This window comes from Salvia hispanica, chromosome 1 (assembly GCF_023119035.1).
Source record: "Salvia hispanica cultivar TCC Black 2014 chromosome 1, UniMelb_Shisp_WGS_1.0, whole genome shotgun sequence".
NCBI classification, from domain to species: Eukaryota; Viridiplantae; Streptophyta; class Magnoliopsida; order Lamiales; family Lamiaceae; genus Salvia; species Salvia hispanica.
Genome location: NC_062965.1, coordinates 52,362,081 through 52,379,537, shown reverse-complemented (window position 1 = coordinate 52,379,537; position 17,457 = coordinate 52,362,081). Strand labels below are relative to the sequence as shown.

Genomic DNA, 17,457 nt, shown 5'->3' with positions numbered 1-17,457 from the left:
GACTGACTATCAATATTTTTTAATAAAATAATGATATTATAATTAAATGTAGAAGACGATAATGTTCATGCATAATTTTTCGGATATCATATCAGATATATTTTCACCATAAATTTTGTGGTGCAAACAAGTTCAAACTGCATGTAGTCTCGTCTTATTTTGAAAACGCAGGACTGGCCGAAATTTTAATTTTTCTCTTAATTTGAACCCCACTTCTAAATAATGAATTGATTTATTACAATTTATTCATAATAATAATAATAATAATAATAATAATAATAATAATAATAATAATAATAATAATAATAATAATAATAATAATAATAATAATAATAATAATAATAATAATAATAATAAAACATATTTTTTCTCGTGAATAGATAAAAGAGAATTTGTTGAATCGATTTGAAATAATTTGCTATTTTAATAAGTTACAACGGTATTGAAAAAATATTGCATGAAATCGGAAAAACTTAAAGGATATGATATTTTATCAAATAAATAAATAAATGACATTTAGGTGATATGGTTCCATGTAGAGTCATGTGGTGGTAGGCCCAAACTCTCATGAAGCCATATTTCAGCCCAATAAAAACTAAACTATCAGCCCGTCGTCATGTAGGTTAGCCGCCAACAATTTCGGGCCTTCCATTTTCGTCCACAAATCAAACTGATGGAGAATGCATGTCGTAATTTTAGCTAGGCTTAATTTTTTAGTTAATTTCAGATATTTATAATCTATGGATGGACATGAAGCTAAGATAACATTTGGTCAAATTTAGGAAACATATAAATGAAGATAAGGATATTCGCTAAAACAAAAAAAAACTTAAAATGACATTTTTAATGCATTTAAGGATGCTAATTTGTGTTTCTCAATATATCACCAATACTTCAAAGATATCTTTATTATTGGTGTCCCAACTAAAATTAGATGATGAAAATGTTCTAAAAAAAATAAAAAATAAGTTATTTTATCATTAATTTAAGGACGCTTTCTTTTGCGTCCTTAACTATGATATTTAAAATTTTTCTAAAGAAAATAATTGCGTATCGATTTTTATGTTCTTAAAATATAAGTTTTTTTGTAGTGATTTCAGAAACTATGAAATAGAATTAATACACTCGGTACTTCCTTTGCAAACTGATGATGATTGGAACTGAGATATAAACCAAAATTTCGGATATAAATCAAAGCTCGTAGGAATTGCGATGTTAACCTCATAATTTATTGGCCGAATGTGAAAGTTGTTGAAAAGATCGAAATTTAATCACAACTATGTGACATTTTTGACAATTTCGCCATACAAGTACATTGATACAAGTAGCTACATAGCAAGACGTCAACCAAACGCCTATGATCATTGCTTCAAGAGCAACCATTTCTTTGTTTCCATCTATTTGATAATCTTCCATGGCAGCAAAACTTCTCCCAATGTCAACAGCTTCCTAAAACCCTCCAAAACACACATCAATAAGTCGCAAAAGGGCCTACACTTCTCATAATCCAACCTTCAAAAAATCATCAAAAAATCAAGTATTAGAAAAGAAAAAAACTTAATGTCAAAGCAACCAAGCTAACAACTATCACAATCCTAAGACATTTCAATGCATCATATTCCTTAGCGAAGTAAATCTCATCAACAGAGTCCTATTTATGCCTCTTATCCTTAGTGAAGTAAACCTCATCAACAGAGTCCTACGAAACTTGGTCATTTTAGATGTCAAATTCTCGTTAACTCGTAAGAAAAAGAGCAGCCAACAACCTAAAACTCAAGTACTACAATAAGATTTAATCAAAACACATCAAGTTTAAATCACAAGTACAAGCATTTTAGGAGTAGGAAGGTTAACCTGTTAACCAAGTTAAGAGTCTTGCTTTGACTTCACAGCTCAAAAGGAAGAGTGCCAACGAACTGTAAAGAGAGATTTTGGTCTTAATTGCTTGGCAGAGGCGACAGCTAAGGGATTGCACTCAAACAATTCAATTGCAGTCGTTGTGACCATTGAGGGATCACGCGTCCAATCTAGTTGTTTTAATTTGTAGCAATGTTGTATGCTTAAAAGCTTAAGACTTGGAAGGCTTCCATGTTGAGCTCTCCATTGCACCAAATCAGTGTCTCCAATCACAAGTGTCTTAAGTTTCAAAAAACACTCTGATTCAATATCCCACAATGGGCCTCGAAAGGCATAGTGTTGTAACTCGAGCTTCAGAAGATTGGGTAGCAATGAACAAATGTCATTTATGTGCTTCCATGGACACCCAAAGCCACTCAAATACAAAACTGTTAGACTTGATGGAAACATTGAAAGAGGAATCGTAGACTCATACTCCATATGAGGATTCTCTACAGAATAATTAAGAACAACCAAATTCTGTAGTTCCTCTGAGATATAACCCAAGCTACTCAGTGAGTTGTTATCATCTTCATCATCATAAGGCTTCCACTCCATCTGAATATATAATCTCTCTAAATTAGGGATTTTTTTGAGAATTTCTCTAGTACAACTCTTTGCGCTCACGCCAAAAAGAGTGGAGACTTTGTTCAGAGTAGCATTAGAATTAGGGGTAGGTAGGTTTAATCCATATCCCTCAATGTGTTGTAGTTCTTGCATGTTCCATATGCCCACCGGCATATATGACACAGTTCCACGCCTTTTAATGCATATATCTGGTTTGATAATCAAGGATTGAAGTTGGAAAAGGTTTGATATGGAAACTGGAAGCTCTTTGTTGTAAGTTAGGGAAATGTACTTTAGACAAACTAGTTTCAAAATTTCAACTGGGATATGGTAAAATCGGACCGTAAGAGCATCTAGTACCCTCATCAACTTGAAATCCATGGCATGAATTGACATCGGGTATTGGTGGTAAGGACCAAGACAAAGAAGAGAACGGATAATGGATGCGCAATCAATATTTACTGAATCGTATACTTGTTTGAAGGCAAATAAACTGTTGGAATGGGCACACAACCGACGTTGGTCTTTCATATCATCATCCCAACTTTGTAAAACATGCAAAAACTTGATCTTACTTGCTTCTTTCTTACAGAAGTGCTGCCAGCAAGAATGCACGCGAAACTCATTCCTTGAAAACATAGTTTGTTGATTTAACTCTACCAGAAGAAGATGATATCCACGAGCAAGCTCCAAAGAGCAATCAAGTATAAAATTTTCCAAAGTTTGTTTTCCTATGACTTCAACAAACCCCTCAGCAATCAACCGACGTATGAGTTTATGTATGTTGATATCACTATATGGAGGAAAAGCTCCAACATAGATGAAAAGCATTTTTAAAAATTGAGGTAAGTATTCGTAACTTGGGAAAAGTACCTCTGATATTTGATCATATGCATCCATGAATACTGGATTGTGGTATTTTTCAACTACCTCAGTCCAATATTTCGTAGTCTTGTCTTCTTTGGATAGGAGCTCTGCAACTGTGACTATCATAAGTGGAAGACCTTCACATTTTTTGGCAATCTTCTCTCCCAATTTCTTAAGGTGAGGAGGGAAGCCCTCTTCACCAAACACCTTCTCAGCAAGTAATTTATTACTTTCTTCTTCATCCAACAAGCGTACTTTTAGATATGAAGATTCTTTTATTCCTGGTCTGCTTCTTAGTCTGCTTGTAAACAAGATTCGGACATTGTCTTCCGGCAAGATATCAAGTACTCGTGTGTCCCAATCCCATACATCATCCAACACAATGAGACATTTCTTATCCTTCAATCTCTCTTCCAAGAGTCCAAATAATATCTTGTCGTTGATATCATCGGTAAGCATTTGGTGGTGAGTGTTGGGATCCACTTGAGCTAGAATGCATCGTAATGTTTCATTGGATTCACATTTCCGGCCCACTTTGATCCATGCTCGAAGCTCAAAATGTGCCTGTATGGATGGATCATCAAATATTTTCTTAGCAAGAGTTGTCTTTCCAACCCCTGCCATCCCAATAATGGATAACCAATTTCTTTTACCCTCTGCAAGAAGATGATCCTTGACTAATTCAAATTCATTAAATAATCCAACCATCTCCGAGTTGACTCCACCAAAATCAATCCTTGAGGAAATAGGTTCGTCTTCTTCTTCTGGCATATTCACCAGCTCAATATCGTACTCCACCTCCATCACTATCACCCTCTCGACGAAGCTATCAACACTCTCTTGTAGACACTGCAGATCTAGATAGAAATGCAAGTGATTGCTCTCACCTCCTGATGATGAGCTTTCGAGTTGTGGAAGAATTTGATCGGTGAAATGTGATTCGAGTAAATCTTCGAATTCCCATATGGTCTCTTTGATTCGTTCATCCAACGCGTTCACCCTCGTCCTGATCTTGTTGTACCCGGTGTCATCTACCTTTAGTAGAACCTTCTGCAAACGGAACATGGCATCGTAGGTGGGTTGTAAGATTTGCGGACAGGAAGGACCCAGCCAAATGCGAGACGATTCTAGAATACACTCAATCGTATTCTTGAGAGAAATCACCGCACCATAAGCCGCCATATGAATTATCAAACACAACACAATTGTGGTTCTTGAAAAAAGCAGTATCAGAATAGCACCAATAAATGTGACCAATGGCCATTGACTAACTCAGGCACACCATGTTTGACTAACTTTATGTTAAGCAATATGCACATGTCGTTAGTCACAGATAAATTGAAGAAAAGCACGCCATCTCAAAGTAAGTTAATTGGCTGCCTTTGTTTACAAGTCATTATCTTTAATTATATACTATCTTGATTCCCACTAATTTCATTTGCCAATAATAAATTAAGTAAACACCATACCTGCTCATTTTATTGAAGTCAACAATGCATTGCTATAGCTAAGGAGGAAATAATTTCCATTAATTGGATTTATTTTGCTTTTTAATTAGTAGTTGTCTTTCTCAATTGTAAATTTGATGTTGTTTCATTTTCTTCATAGCTAAATGTGTATTGTCAAGATTATTTTTTCATCCCTTCTGTTGAGAAATTGGAGATCACATGCCTTTTGAAGAACCAAGAGTTTCTGTTTGATTCAAATACTACGACATGGAAAAAGAACCAAATGAAGAAAAACCCACGAAGAAGCTTTTAACACGCTCACACAATTATAACCGACTACATAAATTGTTAGGAGTAAAGGCCACTCAATTTGGTTGAGCACGAGCTGTGCTAGAATGTAAACACTGATCGAAGGGAAACAGAGCTCAAGAATATTATTTCTGAAAATGAATGGGAAAGAAAACACAATCCTCACAAGGAGGCCCTACGACAGAGTCGTCCAATATATGATCTGCTCCAGAGATGATTTCCTCTCTTCGCTTCACCCTATTTATAGACTACTCTATAACTATGAATTCAAATTACGAAATTCAAAATACTTAAAAATAGGAAAATGAAATAACAGCCTAACTAATGGAGATATTCTTGCTAACAACTCTCTCGAGAATTCCTCTAGCTGTTGGAGCTTGGCCAGACCACTTCCCTTTCTCCCCTCTTGTAAACTTTCCATTTCCTGACCGTATCAACTGCCGCCCCCGTCGAAACAGCCTTGTCCGCCTCAAACATCTGCCTCATCCATCCAAGTCGCCTCTTCGTTGTCTAGCCCTTCCCATTTGAATAACACTTGGTTCAACTGTTGCCCTCCCGCTCAAACACCCTACGGTCCAGCACGCTTTCTGGGAGGAAAGGGGGTTCGGGATTGATTAATCCTTCTGGCAGGGTCTAGTCCGCCACCTCATCCCCGATGGCCCGCTTGAGCAAGGACACATGAAAGACCAGGTGGATGCGAGCTGAGGCCGGAAGGTCCAACCGGTAGGCTGACTCACCATTTCGCGCCGCGAGCCGGAAAGGGCCGAAAAAATGAGGCGCCAGCTTCCTATTGCATGCGGAGAATAGAGTGGATTGGCGATGCGGTCGGAACTTGAGATAAACCGAGTCTCCCACACTGAAATGGACGTCGCGGCGGTGCTTATTGGCGGTGATAGTCATCCGCTGTTGGGCTCGTTGTAGGTGGTGGCGCAGCAGCTCCAATGCTTCGTCGCGAGAGCGGAGTGTGTCCACCACCGCCTGTGCCTTGACCTCCCTAGGTAGAAAGGCCTGGATGGTCGGGGGTGGCCGGCTGTAAACCAACTCAAAAGGAGTAGTACCCGCTGACGAATGGGCGCTGGTGTTGTAACAGTACTCAGCCCAAGGAAGCCACTTGTTCCATTGCTTCGGCCTATCAAACGAGAAACAACGGAGGTAAGTTTGGAGGCAACGGTTCAACACCTCCGTTTGGCCGTCCATCTCCGGGTGATAGGCCGAGCTCATTTTCAAATTAGTTCCCGTGGCGCAGAAGAGTTCCTTCCAAAACGAGCTTAGGAACAGGGGATCAGGATCCCGATCGGAGACGATCGAACGAGGTATGGCGTGGAGGCGGATGATCTTAGCCTTAAATGCCTCAGCCACCTGGCGAGCCGAGAACAGGTGGCGCAACCCGATGAAATGTGCTTACTTGGCCAGCCGGTCGATGACGACGAAAATGCAGTCAAAACCACCAGCCTTGGGCAGTCCGGAAACGAAGTCCATACTAATATCCTCCCAAACTCGTTCCGGAATTGGCAAAGGTTGTAAGAGACCCGGCGGGGCTTTGGTTTTGGCCTTATGACGTTGGCATGTCGCGCAGGCAGCGATGAAAGCGGTGACGTGACGCATCATTCCCCGCCAATATACATTTGGAGCAATCCTGCGATATGTGTGATATGCTCCGCTATGGCCCCCGGTAGGTGTGACATGAAACTCAGCAATGAGTTTCTGAATCCAAGGTGACTGGGAGGGAACGACAATTCGGCCTTTGTAAAATAGAGTCCCATGAACCAGCTCATAGTGGGGGGAAGAGGGACGGCCAGCCTCCAAGTCCGTTTTAATCTTGGCCAATGTCGGGTCAGCCGCGATGGAGGACTGCACTGAAGTCCACTCCGGCCAGGTAGCTCGCGATACAGCCGACAGTTCGAGGAGGGCCTCGTCACGACGTGAGAGGGCGTCGGCGGCCTTGTTCAGTCGGCCCTCTTTGTATACGATTGAAAAATTGTATCCTAACAGCTTGGCAGCCCAATTTTGTTGCGCCGGTGCTGCGAGAGGGTGGGCTAAGAGTTGGCGGAGGCTCCGCTGATCCGTGTGAACGAAAAAGCGGCGACCAAGTAAATAAGGGCCCCAATGGTGAATTGCGAGCACTAAAGCCATGAGCTCCTTCTCGTAAGCCGACTTGGCGAGCCATCGGGGTGAAAGTGTCTTGCTGAAGTAGGCGACGGGTTGGCACTCCTGCATTAGAACCGTGCCCAACCCGCAACCCGAGGCACCGCATTCACTGACGAACTCCTTTTTGAAATCCGGCATACGGAGGAGAGGCGCCGAAGTCAACGCCTTTTTAAGTGCTTCGAACGCACTGGCTACTTCCGTCGGCCACAGCCACGGCTGTTTGGAGGGAGGTGAGTGCGGCTTCCGCAAAAGGGCTGTGAGGGGGGATGTGATCTTGCCGTAATCCTTGATGTATCGGCGGTAGTAACCCGTCAAGCCAAGAAAACCGCAAATGCTCTTCAAGGTGGAAGGAGTGGGCCATCGTAAGACGGCCGAGACCTTTGTTGGGTCCATCTTCACCCCTTCGTGAGAGACGATATGGCCAAGGTACTCCACGCTCGCCTGCAAAGCCTGGAATACCTGACGTAGATGGAGTAGATGGTCCTCCCACAATTTGCTGTAAATCAAGATGTCGTCAAAGAAAACCAGGACGAACTTGCGCAAGGATGGCCGTAATATATCGTTCATCAAGCTCTTAAAAGTGGCTGGGGCGTTGGTTAGGCTGAATGGCATGACAAGAAACTCGTAATGGCCCAAATGCATGTGGAACGCTGTCTTATGGATATTCGCGGCAGCCACGCAGATATAGTGATAACCCGCCTTTAAGTCAATTTTTTGAACCAACGCGCGCCATGCAATTCTTCTAGTAACTCCTGAATTATCGGAATGGGGTACTTATATGGAACAATACACTTGTTCAATTCCCTATAATCGACGCAAAATCGCCACGAGCCGTCCTTCTTGCGGACGAGCAACACCGGGCTGGAATAGGGGCTGGTGCTCGGCTGTATTACTCCCGACTCAAGCATCTCGGCGACTAATTTTTCCATCTCATCCTTCTGCAAGTGATTATAACGATATGGCCTGACTGATACCAGTTCCGTACCTGGTAATAGTGGAATTTGCTGGTCCACGCACCGGCTGGGGGGGCAGGTCGCCTGCTGGCTGCGTGATAGATGGGAATTCCAACACGAGCTGCAGCAGCTGGGATCGGGCGTCTGGTGGCAAGGCATCGTCAATCCGGAATAGGATGGGCGTCGTCTCAGTTTCGACAGATCGGAGGACCCAGCAACAGTCCTCTTCGTCCAAGGATCGAAGATCCTGCGTTGAACACGCACGCCGCATAAGAGTTGGGTCACCTGTAATGGGAACTGTACGGCCGTCTACTGCAAAAATCATAGAGGAATTCTGCCAGTTAGCCATCACATTACCGAGGGACGCAAGCCATGGTACTCCCGAGATGATATCTATATTCCGGAGTGGGAAAATGTAGCAGGATACCACAAACGTTTCCTTTTCCAGAACCAGCGGGACTCCGCGACAAATCCCTGGTGCTCAGTGAGTGGTCCCATCTCCCAATATAACTGAATATGGCGCAGTGGGAGTGACGGGCAACTGCAGCTGCTGCGCGAGCTGCTCAGAAATAAAACAGTGGCTGGCGCCACTATCCACCATCACCTTAACTTTCTGTGAACTGATCTCCCCAAATAGCTTCATGGTATTGGATGTATCAAGCCCATTTCGAGACAATTCGGACAGCTGCAACTCCACTTTTGCATCCACCTCCTCCGTGTCCTCGAACTCATTGTCATCCTCGGTTCCGTCGTTGTCCTCGCAGATAAGAACATTGAGGGTCTTAGGAGGGCACCTGTGGGTTGGCCCAAACTTTAGGCCGCACTTGACACAGGTACCAGTCGCGATATGCTTCCGATATTCCTCCGGCGACACGTTCCGGAAACGTATGGAAACTGGGCGGGAGGAACCAGTGGAGGAAAATTGAGAGGGGGAGTGCGAGTGCCCCTTCAAGAATGAGCGTCCCGGCTGACTTGTGTAGGCAGGCGTCGGATTGTGGGAGAGGCCCGGCGCTGACCGCGGAGGCGGACCTCAGGGCGAAAGGGCTGCCATAAAGAACCCGAAATATTGATGTCATGATATATCCGGAACTTGCGAGAGACGTGCTTTGAAAGCCGCTACATATTCAGCGAGAGAATCTGTGTGTCGTACAGCCGCAAACGCCTCGTATTCGTCCAGGGCTCCATGCCCCCCGAAACGTTTCATTAACTCCCGTGTGAATTGGGCCCAAGTGAGATCAGGATCCCGTTTCCGCAACAGCTGGTACCAGGGAAGTGCTGGGCCCGCCAGCGCCACCATGGCGACGCCCATCCGTTTCTCGGGTGAAGTCTCCGAGATCAGAAAATATTGCTCTGCGCTTGCTAGCCACGCAAGGGCCTCTATGCCAGCAAAAGTGGGCATGGGGAACGCAAGGGCCTCTGTGCCAACAAAAGTGGGCATGGGGAATGCTGATGTGGCACCTGTTGTTGCCGAATTCGTCTCCGGAGTTGCTGATGTTGCGTCGTCCTCAGGTACTGCCTTGCTCTTCAGTTTGAGAGCAGCGAACCCTGCACGCATCTCCGTGAGTATGGCGGTTGCTTGTTCATCGGTGCGGCGGAACTGGGAATTAAGTTCCTCGACCGCTGCTTCCAACACCGTCTTGCTGTTAGCCAGATCTTCCGTTGCCTTCTCCAACTCCTCCAGTCGCGAGTCCGTCCGAGTCACACGTTCACCGCACCAATTGTTAGGAGTAAAGGCCACTCAATTTTGTTTAGCACGAGCTGTGCTAGAATGTAAACACTGATCGAAAGGAAACATAGCTCAATAATATTATTTCTGAAAATTAATGGGAAAGAAAACACAATCCTCACAAGGAGGCCCAACGACAGAGTCGTCCAAAATATGATCTGCTCCAGAGATGATTTCCTCTCTTCGCTTCTCCCTATTTATAGGAAATTCAAATTACGAAATTCAAAATACTTAAAAATTGGAAACTGAAATAACAACCTAACTAATGGAGATATTCTTGCTAACAACTTCTCTCGAGAATTCCTCTAGCTGTTGGAGCTTGTTGGAGCTTGGCCAGACCACTTCCCTTTCTCCCTTCTTGTAAACTTTCCATTTCTTGACCGTATCAGAAATTGACTTAAAAACACAGTGCGCTCTGCTGCTGCTACTGCTGCTACTACTCTGGCTAATGACACGAAACAACTCAGTTGGAGTCGCGAAAGCAACTCTGTCGAACACACACTCTTTGGAGAGATGCTGCCAGACTGACCGCATTCAACCGTGTTCCTCTATCTCCTCTTGATAGATGTAAGAGTGTAAAAAATCCTTAACAAAATGCCATAATCACTGCTATTTAAGTTCAAATATAAAAAAAATGAATCACAAGTTAAAAAAAGTTCAAATCACAAGCACAAACATTTAAGATAAAAAAAGAAATGAACTGATGTGATTTATGCAAGTTAAATGTGGGAAGACTAACCTAATAAAGTTGACAGTCTATACTTCCATCTCAAAAAGAAGAGTGGCAACGAACTCTAAAGAGAGATTCCGGTAATTGCTTGGCAGAAGTAACAGCTATAGGTGAAGCTTTGGGAGGCTTCCATGTTGAGCTCTCCATCGCACCAGATCCAAATCTTCAATTACAAGTGACTGAAGTTTCAAAAAACAACCAGATTCTATATTCCACTCTGGGCCTCGAAAGGCATACTCTTCTAGATGGAGCTGTTTAAGATTTGGTAGGAGCGAACCAATATCATTCATATGCTTCCATGAACACCCTAAGCCACTCAACCCCAATGTTATCAAATTTGATGGAAACGTCGAAAGAGGAACCATAAACTCGTATGTCATATGAGGGTTCATTACCGTATAGTCAAGTAGCATCAAATTATGGAGTTCAACTGAGATATTATCCAAGCCACTCAGTGGGCTGCGATCATCTTCATCATCGAAAGGCGTCCACTCCAGCATAATATGTAACATCTTTAAATTAGGGACTCTTTTCAAAATTTCTCTATTGCAACTCTTTGCACTCATACCATAAAGACAGGAGAGTTTATCCAAAGTAGCATCAAAATTTGGGGTTGGTAGGTCTCTTCCCGGGATCTTGATACATTGTAGATCTTGCATGCCCCATATTTCCACCGGAATAAATGACTGAGAACCATGCTTTATAATGCCCATATGCCGCCTTATAATTAAGGTTTGGAGGTGAAAAAGGTTGGATACGGAAACAGGGATCTCATTATTGCATGTTAGGGCAAGGTACTTTAAACTTATAAGTTTCATAATCTCAAGTGGGATATAGTAAAATCGAACCTCATGAGCATCTAGTACCCTGAGCAACTTGAAATCCATGGCATGTATTGGCACCGGATATTGCTGGTAAGGACCAAAACAAAGAAGAGAGTGGACAATCGATGCACAATCACTTTTTATCCTACTATACACTTCTATGAATGCAAACAAAGTGTTGCAATGGGCACCCAACCGACGCTGGTGATTAATAACATCATCAAAACTTTGTAAAACATGCAAAAACTTGATCCTACTAGCTTCTTTCATACACACGTACCTCCAGCAAGAATGCACCCATAGCCTGTGCTTTGAAAACCAGAATCATTACTTTTTTCGTGGATAACAAGATGATAACAGTGACAAAGAGTTTTCAAGCAGTCCTTAGTATATCCTTCTTTTATTGTGTGTTCAAGAAATCCTTCAGCAGCTATCTTCTGGTACAGTTCGCTTTGCCAGATATCAATATTAGGAGGGAAAGCTCCCATATAAAGAAAGAGTATTTTCAAATATTGAGGCAAGTACTCATAGCTTGGAAAAAGTACCTTGCTATTTGATCATATGCATCCACGAAAACTGAATTATGTTGTTTTTTAACTACCTCAGTCCAGAATTCTGGGGTCATGTCTCTTTTGGATAGGAGCTCTGCAACTGTGACTATCATAAGTGGAAGACCTTCGCATTTTTTGGCAATCTTTTCTCCCAATTTCTCAAGGTGGGGCTGGAAACCTTCTTCACCAAACAACTTCTCACCAAGCAATTTCTTACCTTCTTCTTCATTCAACAAGCGTACGCATTTGACTATTGATTCTGTGGTTACTTGCCTACCAGTAAGCAAGATCTTGACATTCTCTCGTGACAAGTTATCCATTAATTGTGTGTCTTGTTTCCACACATCATCCAAGACAATAAGACATTTCTTATCCTTCAAACTCTCTTCCAAGATTCCAACCAATTTTTGTTCATCCTCCCCATGGGTAAGCATGTGATCGCGAGTGTTGGGATCCAGTTGAGCTAGAATACAACGTAGTTCTTCATTAGATTCACATTTTCTGCCCACTCTGACCTATGCACGAAGCTTGAAATGTGCCTGGATAGATGGATCGTCAAATACTTTCTTAGCAAGAGTTGTCTTTCCAACACCTGCCATTCCGGTAACTGTGAAGCAATTCCAATTAACTTCATGAAGAAGACAAATTTTGATAACTTCATGTTGGATATTTGATGGACTCTTATTGGGCTGTGATTATTTGTTAAGCCCAGATGTTATTAATTGGGTTGAGCCCAATTACTTAGCCCCTCTCACCAGATGCTGCCACGTGTCCTCTCTTTGGATGTTTGTTTCCTAACCGTTGGATGTAGGGTTGAGACTGTTTATGTGTGTGTTGGCTTTGTTGAGCCGTATCATATCTCACAACCTCTCTCTCTCTCTTCTGTGTGACTTAGAACTCTCTCTCTTCTCTCCTCTCTTCTCCGGTGATCTTCCGGCCATCTCTTGGTGATCTTTCTCGGTTCTTTGAGAGTAAGATCTTGTGTGAGTGCTGGTGTGAAGCAATCTCTTCGATTGCTTAGTTCTGGAGAAGTTCTAGGGTTTGTGAGTGGAGGTTTTGTCCGGTGGATCTTGATCTGGTGTGAGGGGCTTTCACGGTGGAGGTATTGGTGGTCTGAGGGTTAACTCTATCCAATCCTTTTGTGCTCCCTTGGGTCTAAGTTCTGGAAGAGTAGATCAGTGTTGGTCGCGGCGGGTTCTGAGCCAAGTTTCTCTGATCTCTTGTTCTTACTCTTTGGTGTTTAGTTGTTTTCTTGTGTTTAGATCCGAGAGGATCTCTCTTTGTATTGCTGACGTGTTCCTTGAGTGTGCAGGTACAATTGAGTGCGATTGAAGCTGGAGTGATAGCTTCAAGGTCTTGTAATAGTTAGAACTAGATTCTAGTGATCTTAGTTTGTATTACTTGTTAAAATCAGCCGCGTGGGTGAGAGTTTGGCTGAGCTTTCTTGTACAAGAACAAAGAGGTCTCGGTAATTAGTGAACCTAGACTAATCTGATCTCTACACTTCAAATACCTCAGATAATCCAACCATGCTAGAGCTGATCCCGCAAAAATCAATTCTTGAGGAAAGAGGTTCGCCTTCTTCTTCACGCATATTCTTCAGTTCATAAATGTAAGCTATCTCCAACGCCGACAACTTATGACTTAAGCAATCAACACTTCTTTGCATAAGCTGCACATCCACAGAGAAAGGCAAGTGATCTCTCGAGCTTTCGACTTGTGGAAGAATCTGATCGTAGAGATGAGATTCGAGTAAATCTTCGAATTCCCATACGACCTGTTTGATCAGTTCGTCCAAAGCATTCACCTTCGTCCTGATCTTGCTGCAGCCCGTCTCGTCCAACTTGACAAGAACCTGATGTAAGAGAAACATGACCAAATAGGTGCGCTGTAAGACTTCTCGGGAGGGAGGAACCAGTGATATTCGAGATGATTCTAGAATAGACGGAATCGTAATCATGAGAGAAGTCACAGCGCCATAAGCCATTGAATTATGGCTAATCAAACACAACACAACAGGTGATGCTATTCAACGAGGGAGGAATTGGTGAAGAGGGAGAAGGAGTAATGTGGAAGTGGGATTTTGAATTTGTGTGGGCAGCAATTGGCTAAGTGAAATCATTGGTCATCAATCAATAAATTGGATATGTTAGAAAAAAAAATCTGGTATAATTTTAACGTTTTGTATTGGTATACAAAGGCAGCGGTAATTATGCTCAATTATTGAAGCCATATACAAGCCAATATGTGTATTTTTCATTTTCGAATATTAATAAAAATATGGGCATTTTCATTTATGGAAAATTATCCTAATTGAGTGACTGAGGCTCAATCTATGTACACAACCTTCGATATAATATAATTCCAATATTCATTAATTTCTCCACTTGTACACAATCCTCGATCTATATTAATTTCAGTAATTATTAATGATTCCGCTTCAATCTAAGCACACAACCATCGAAAGGCTTCGTGTTCTAACCTAAGTTCCTTAAGATTTGGTAGCAACGAACCATACTGTATCTCATTTCTATTGATCAAATGTACTCTCTTCGTCCCACTTTAGGAGTCCTGGTTGAGTTCGGCACGGATTTTAAGAAATGAAAAGGAAAGTTGGTGAAAAAAGATAGTGGAATGTGGTCCTACTTTTTTATATTAGTTTTATAATAAAATGTGAGTAGGAAAAAAGTTAGTGGAATGGAATGTGGGGCCTGATAACATTTAAGGAATATTTCAACCGGGACTCCTAAAGTGGGACACCCGAAAATGATAACCGGGACTCCTAAAGAGGGACGGAGGGATTATAATACTTTGCAACAATTTGCTTTTTTTATTAAGTTACAACGGTAGTGAAAAAATATTGCATGAAATCAGAAAAATTGAAAGGATATGATATTTTAGTAGTACTATGTAAATGAGGTGATATGGTTCCATGTAGAGTCATGTGATAGGCCCAAACTCTGATGATACCATCATTCGGGCCTTAGCCCAATCAAAACTAAACTATCAGCCCATCATGATGAAGGTTAGCCTCCATTAATTTCAGGCCTTCCATTTTCGTCCACAAATCAAACTGATGAAGAATGCATGTCTTATTTTTAGTTAGGCTTATTAATTTAGTTAATTTCTAAAATTTAGAGCACAAGTTTATTGCATAAGTTGACTCTAGTTAGATATAGTCTATGGATTGACTGAGATGAAGCTAAGATAAGATTTGGTCAAATTAATTTGGGAAACGGATGAATGAGGATATGTAAGAAATAAACACAAGACTCTATGTAAATTTTTAAGAACAGAAGGCAAGATTTGTTAGTACTAATGCAACTCACATAAGCCATAGAATGGAGCCAAATTTGCAGAAACAGTATCACGAAACATGACTAGAATGACGAAAATCAGCAAATGTAAAGCGCGTTTATGAGTGATTACACTCTTGAGGGGTGCACAATGTTGAAATTTATTAGCCTCTCCCACGCGGGAAGATCGCCTCGACTCCAAGGAGGATCTTGATTAATCCGAGGATGTTGTGTCCATCGGCTTCACCAAGATTGCAGACCACAGAGATAGAAATGCACCAATGTAGAACTCATGGCCTAATACAATGCAAAATAATTAGTAGCTCAAAATCTACACAAAATCATGCTTATGAAAGAGCTCAAGGGGATTTAAACCTTTTTTGTATCTCAAATTCTTACAACAATTTCTACATGCTAGCAAGTATTCTGTTGATCTTTTTGAACTCTAATTGAAAAAAACTAACCTAAAATTGCAAGAATTCCTCAATGTGAATCTCTATAAACATCATAGAAAGAGGTTGAAATCCTATTATACAAATGTGATGATGGTAGACTGTATACATACACACTTATCAATCTAATATAAAAACAAAATAATCAAGAATCAAGTAATAATCCCTTCTCTTTTGCTACATTCAACACCACAATCTGAATCGATAAATAAACATATAAATAAATTCTCACCTCGAAAATGAGCTTATTGATGAACTTCGACTAACAGAAACGCATCAACTGATTCAACATAGAATCAAAACAAAGTGAAAATCATGCATAACGCGGCTTGAACTACATGTATTTTTTTCATACAAATCTAACAGACAACAGCTTTGGTTACAAACGTAAAATCAACGTCTAGGTTTCATGATCCTCAGCAAAATCCAACAATTCACAATCCGTAGATTCAGGAAACACACTGCACGTGCAGTAATAGAAACCACCAAACCATACAGACTAGCAAGAAAAAGAGCAGCTAACAACTTAAAACACACATACTACAATAATATATAACAAAAACACCACAAGTTTAAATCACAAGCACATGCATTATAGGTAAGAAATAAGTGAATTTATATGGTTTGTGCAAATTATATGAAGTAGGGAGGCTAACCTGGTAACCAAGTTAAAGAGTCTGGCTACGACTTCTCATCTCAAAAAAGAACTGTAACTAAGAACTGTAAACAAAGATTCCGGTAACTGATTGGCAGAGGTTACAGCCAAGGGATTGCACTCAATTAATTCAATTGTATGCTTTTCATCATATGCGTTCCATTCTAGTTGTTGTAATTTGTAGCAATGTTGTAACCTTAGTAGTTCAAGACGTGGGAGGCTTAGCCTTTGAGCTCTCCATCGCACCAAATCAGTGTCCTGAATTACCAATGTCTCAAGTTTTGGAAAGCACCCAATGACTATATTCCACTCTGGCCCTCGGAAGGCATAGTCTTGTAAGACAAGGTCCTTGAGATTTGGTAGCAACGAACCAATGTCATTTAGGTGCTTCCATGAACACCCAATGCCACCCAATTTCAACCATGTCAGACTTGATGGGAACATTGTAAAAGGAACCATAGACTCATACTTCATCTCAGGGTTCACTACACGAAATGTAAGTACCACCAAATTATGGAGTTCCTGCGATATATAATCCAAGCCACTCAATGAGTTGTTGCTATTGTCGTCATCATAAGGTTCCAACTCCATCCTAACCATTAATGACTTCAAATTGGGGATTCTTCTGAGAACTTCTCTAGTGCAACTCTTTGTACTAACACCAGCGAGATTGTAGAGTTTGTCCAAAGTAGCATCACCAGTAGGGGTTGGTAGGTCTCTTGCACTGACCTTAATAGAAATTAGTTCTTGCATGTCCCATATATTTGTAGGCAAATATGACACAACTCCACACTTTTTAATGATCTCATTGTTGAGAAAACCGGGTAAATTTTCTCTCAAATAGTGAAATGAACCGATTCAGTAATTTTAGAGTTAACCCAATGGGGTCTACCTCGATAAAATTACTTCCCCAAATAAATTCTCTGGAAAGACTGGTGGGGACACTGTCCTCTCTTAATTACCAGACTCCAAACAGAATTTATCAGTCGGTGTACAAAACACTACTACAATACCCGCAAATAATATTGAATACAA

General features: G+C 41.4%; 4 protein-coding genes across 4 annotated transcripts in view; all 4 read right to left on the bottom strand.

The window, feature by feature from the left end:
- Nucleotides 1-1,220: 1,220 nt before the first annotated feature.
- LOC125201540 (putative disease resistance protein At1g58400) lies at nucleotides 1,221-2,986 on the bottom strand. Its single transcript, XM_048099701.1, has 2 exons — nucleotides 1,855-2,986; nucleotides 1,221-1,512 (listed from the first exon to the last, which is right to left on the bottom strand). Exon 1 carries the CDS (start codon nucleotides 2,857-2,859, stop codon nucleotides 1,894-1,896), a length of 966 nt encoding a protein of 321 aa, XP_047955658.1. The 5' UTR covers nucleotides 2,860-2,986; the 3' UTR covers nucleotides 1,221-1,512; nucleotides 1,855-1,893.
- A 2-nt stretch (nucleotides 2,987-2,988) lies between these two features.
- LOC125200510 (putative late blight resistance protein homolog R1A-4) lies at nucleotides 2,989-4,512 on the bottom strand. Its single transcript, XM_048098147.1, has 2 exons — nucleotides 3,337-4,512; nucleotides 2,989-3,256 (listed from the first exon to the last, which is right to left on the bottom strand). The coding sequence occupies exons 1-2, from the start codon at nucleotides 4,510-4,512 to the stop codon at nucleotides 3,254-3,256; spliced, it is 1,179 nt and encodes a 392-aa protein (XP_047954104.1). The 3' UTR covers nucleotides 2,989-3,253.
- A 6,236-nt stretch (nucleotides 4,513-10,748) lies between these two features.
- On the bottom strand, nucleotides 10,749-12,618 carry LOC125200509 (putative late blight resistance protein homolog R1B-16). The gene is made up of 4 exons (XM_048098146.1): nucleotides 12,543-12,618; nucleotides 12,070-12,482; nucleotides 11,749-11,772; nucleotides 10,749-11,555 (listed from the first exon to the last, which is right to left on the bottom strand). Exons 1-4 carry the CDS (start codon nucleotides 12,616-12,618, stop codon nucleotides 10,749-10,751), a joined length of 1,320 nt encoding a protein of 439 aa, XP_047954103.1.
- Nucleotides 12,619-15,351: 2,733 nt separating this feature from the next.
- The window catches only part of LOC125201539 (putative late blight resistance protein homolog R1B-8), a 9,111-nt gene continuing 7,005 nt past the window's right edge, over nucleotides 15,352-17,457 (bottom strand). Inside the window, exon 2 of the mRNA XM_048099700.1 lies at nucleotides 15,352-15,612. Within this exon, the coding sequence (XP_047955657.1) occupies nucleotides 15,559-15,612 (54 nt within the window). The 3' untranslated portion in view covers nucleotides 15,352-15,558. The remainder of the gene's footprint in view (nucleotides 15,613-17,457) is intronic.

Bases quoted from the DNA above. Each gene is read 5' to 3' on its own strand.
- LOC125201540 (XM_048099701.1), bottom strand. From the start codon at position 2,859: ATGTCAATTCATGCCATGGATTTCAAGTTGATGAGGGTACTAGATGCT.
- LOC125200510 (XM_048098147.1), bottom strand. From the start codon at position 4,512: ATGGCGGCTTATGGTGCGGTGATTTCTCTCAAGAATACGATTGAGTGT.
- LOC125200509 (XM_048098146.1), bottom strand. From the start codon at position 12,618: ATGGCAGGTGTTGGAAAGACAACTCTTGCTAAGAAAGTATTTGACGAT. The intron at 12,483-12,542 runs GTGCATAGGTCA...GTTGTATTCTAG, and splicing joins CCAGGCACATTTCAAGCTTC to CTCAACTGGATCCCAACACT. The intron at 11,556-11,748 runs GTACGTGTGTAT...GGTCCTTACCAG, and splicing joins TGGGTGCATTCTTGCTGGAG to CAATATCCGGTGCCAATACA.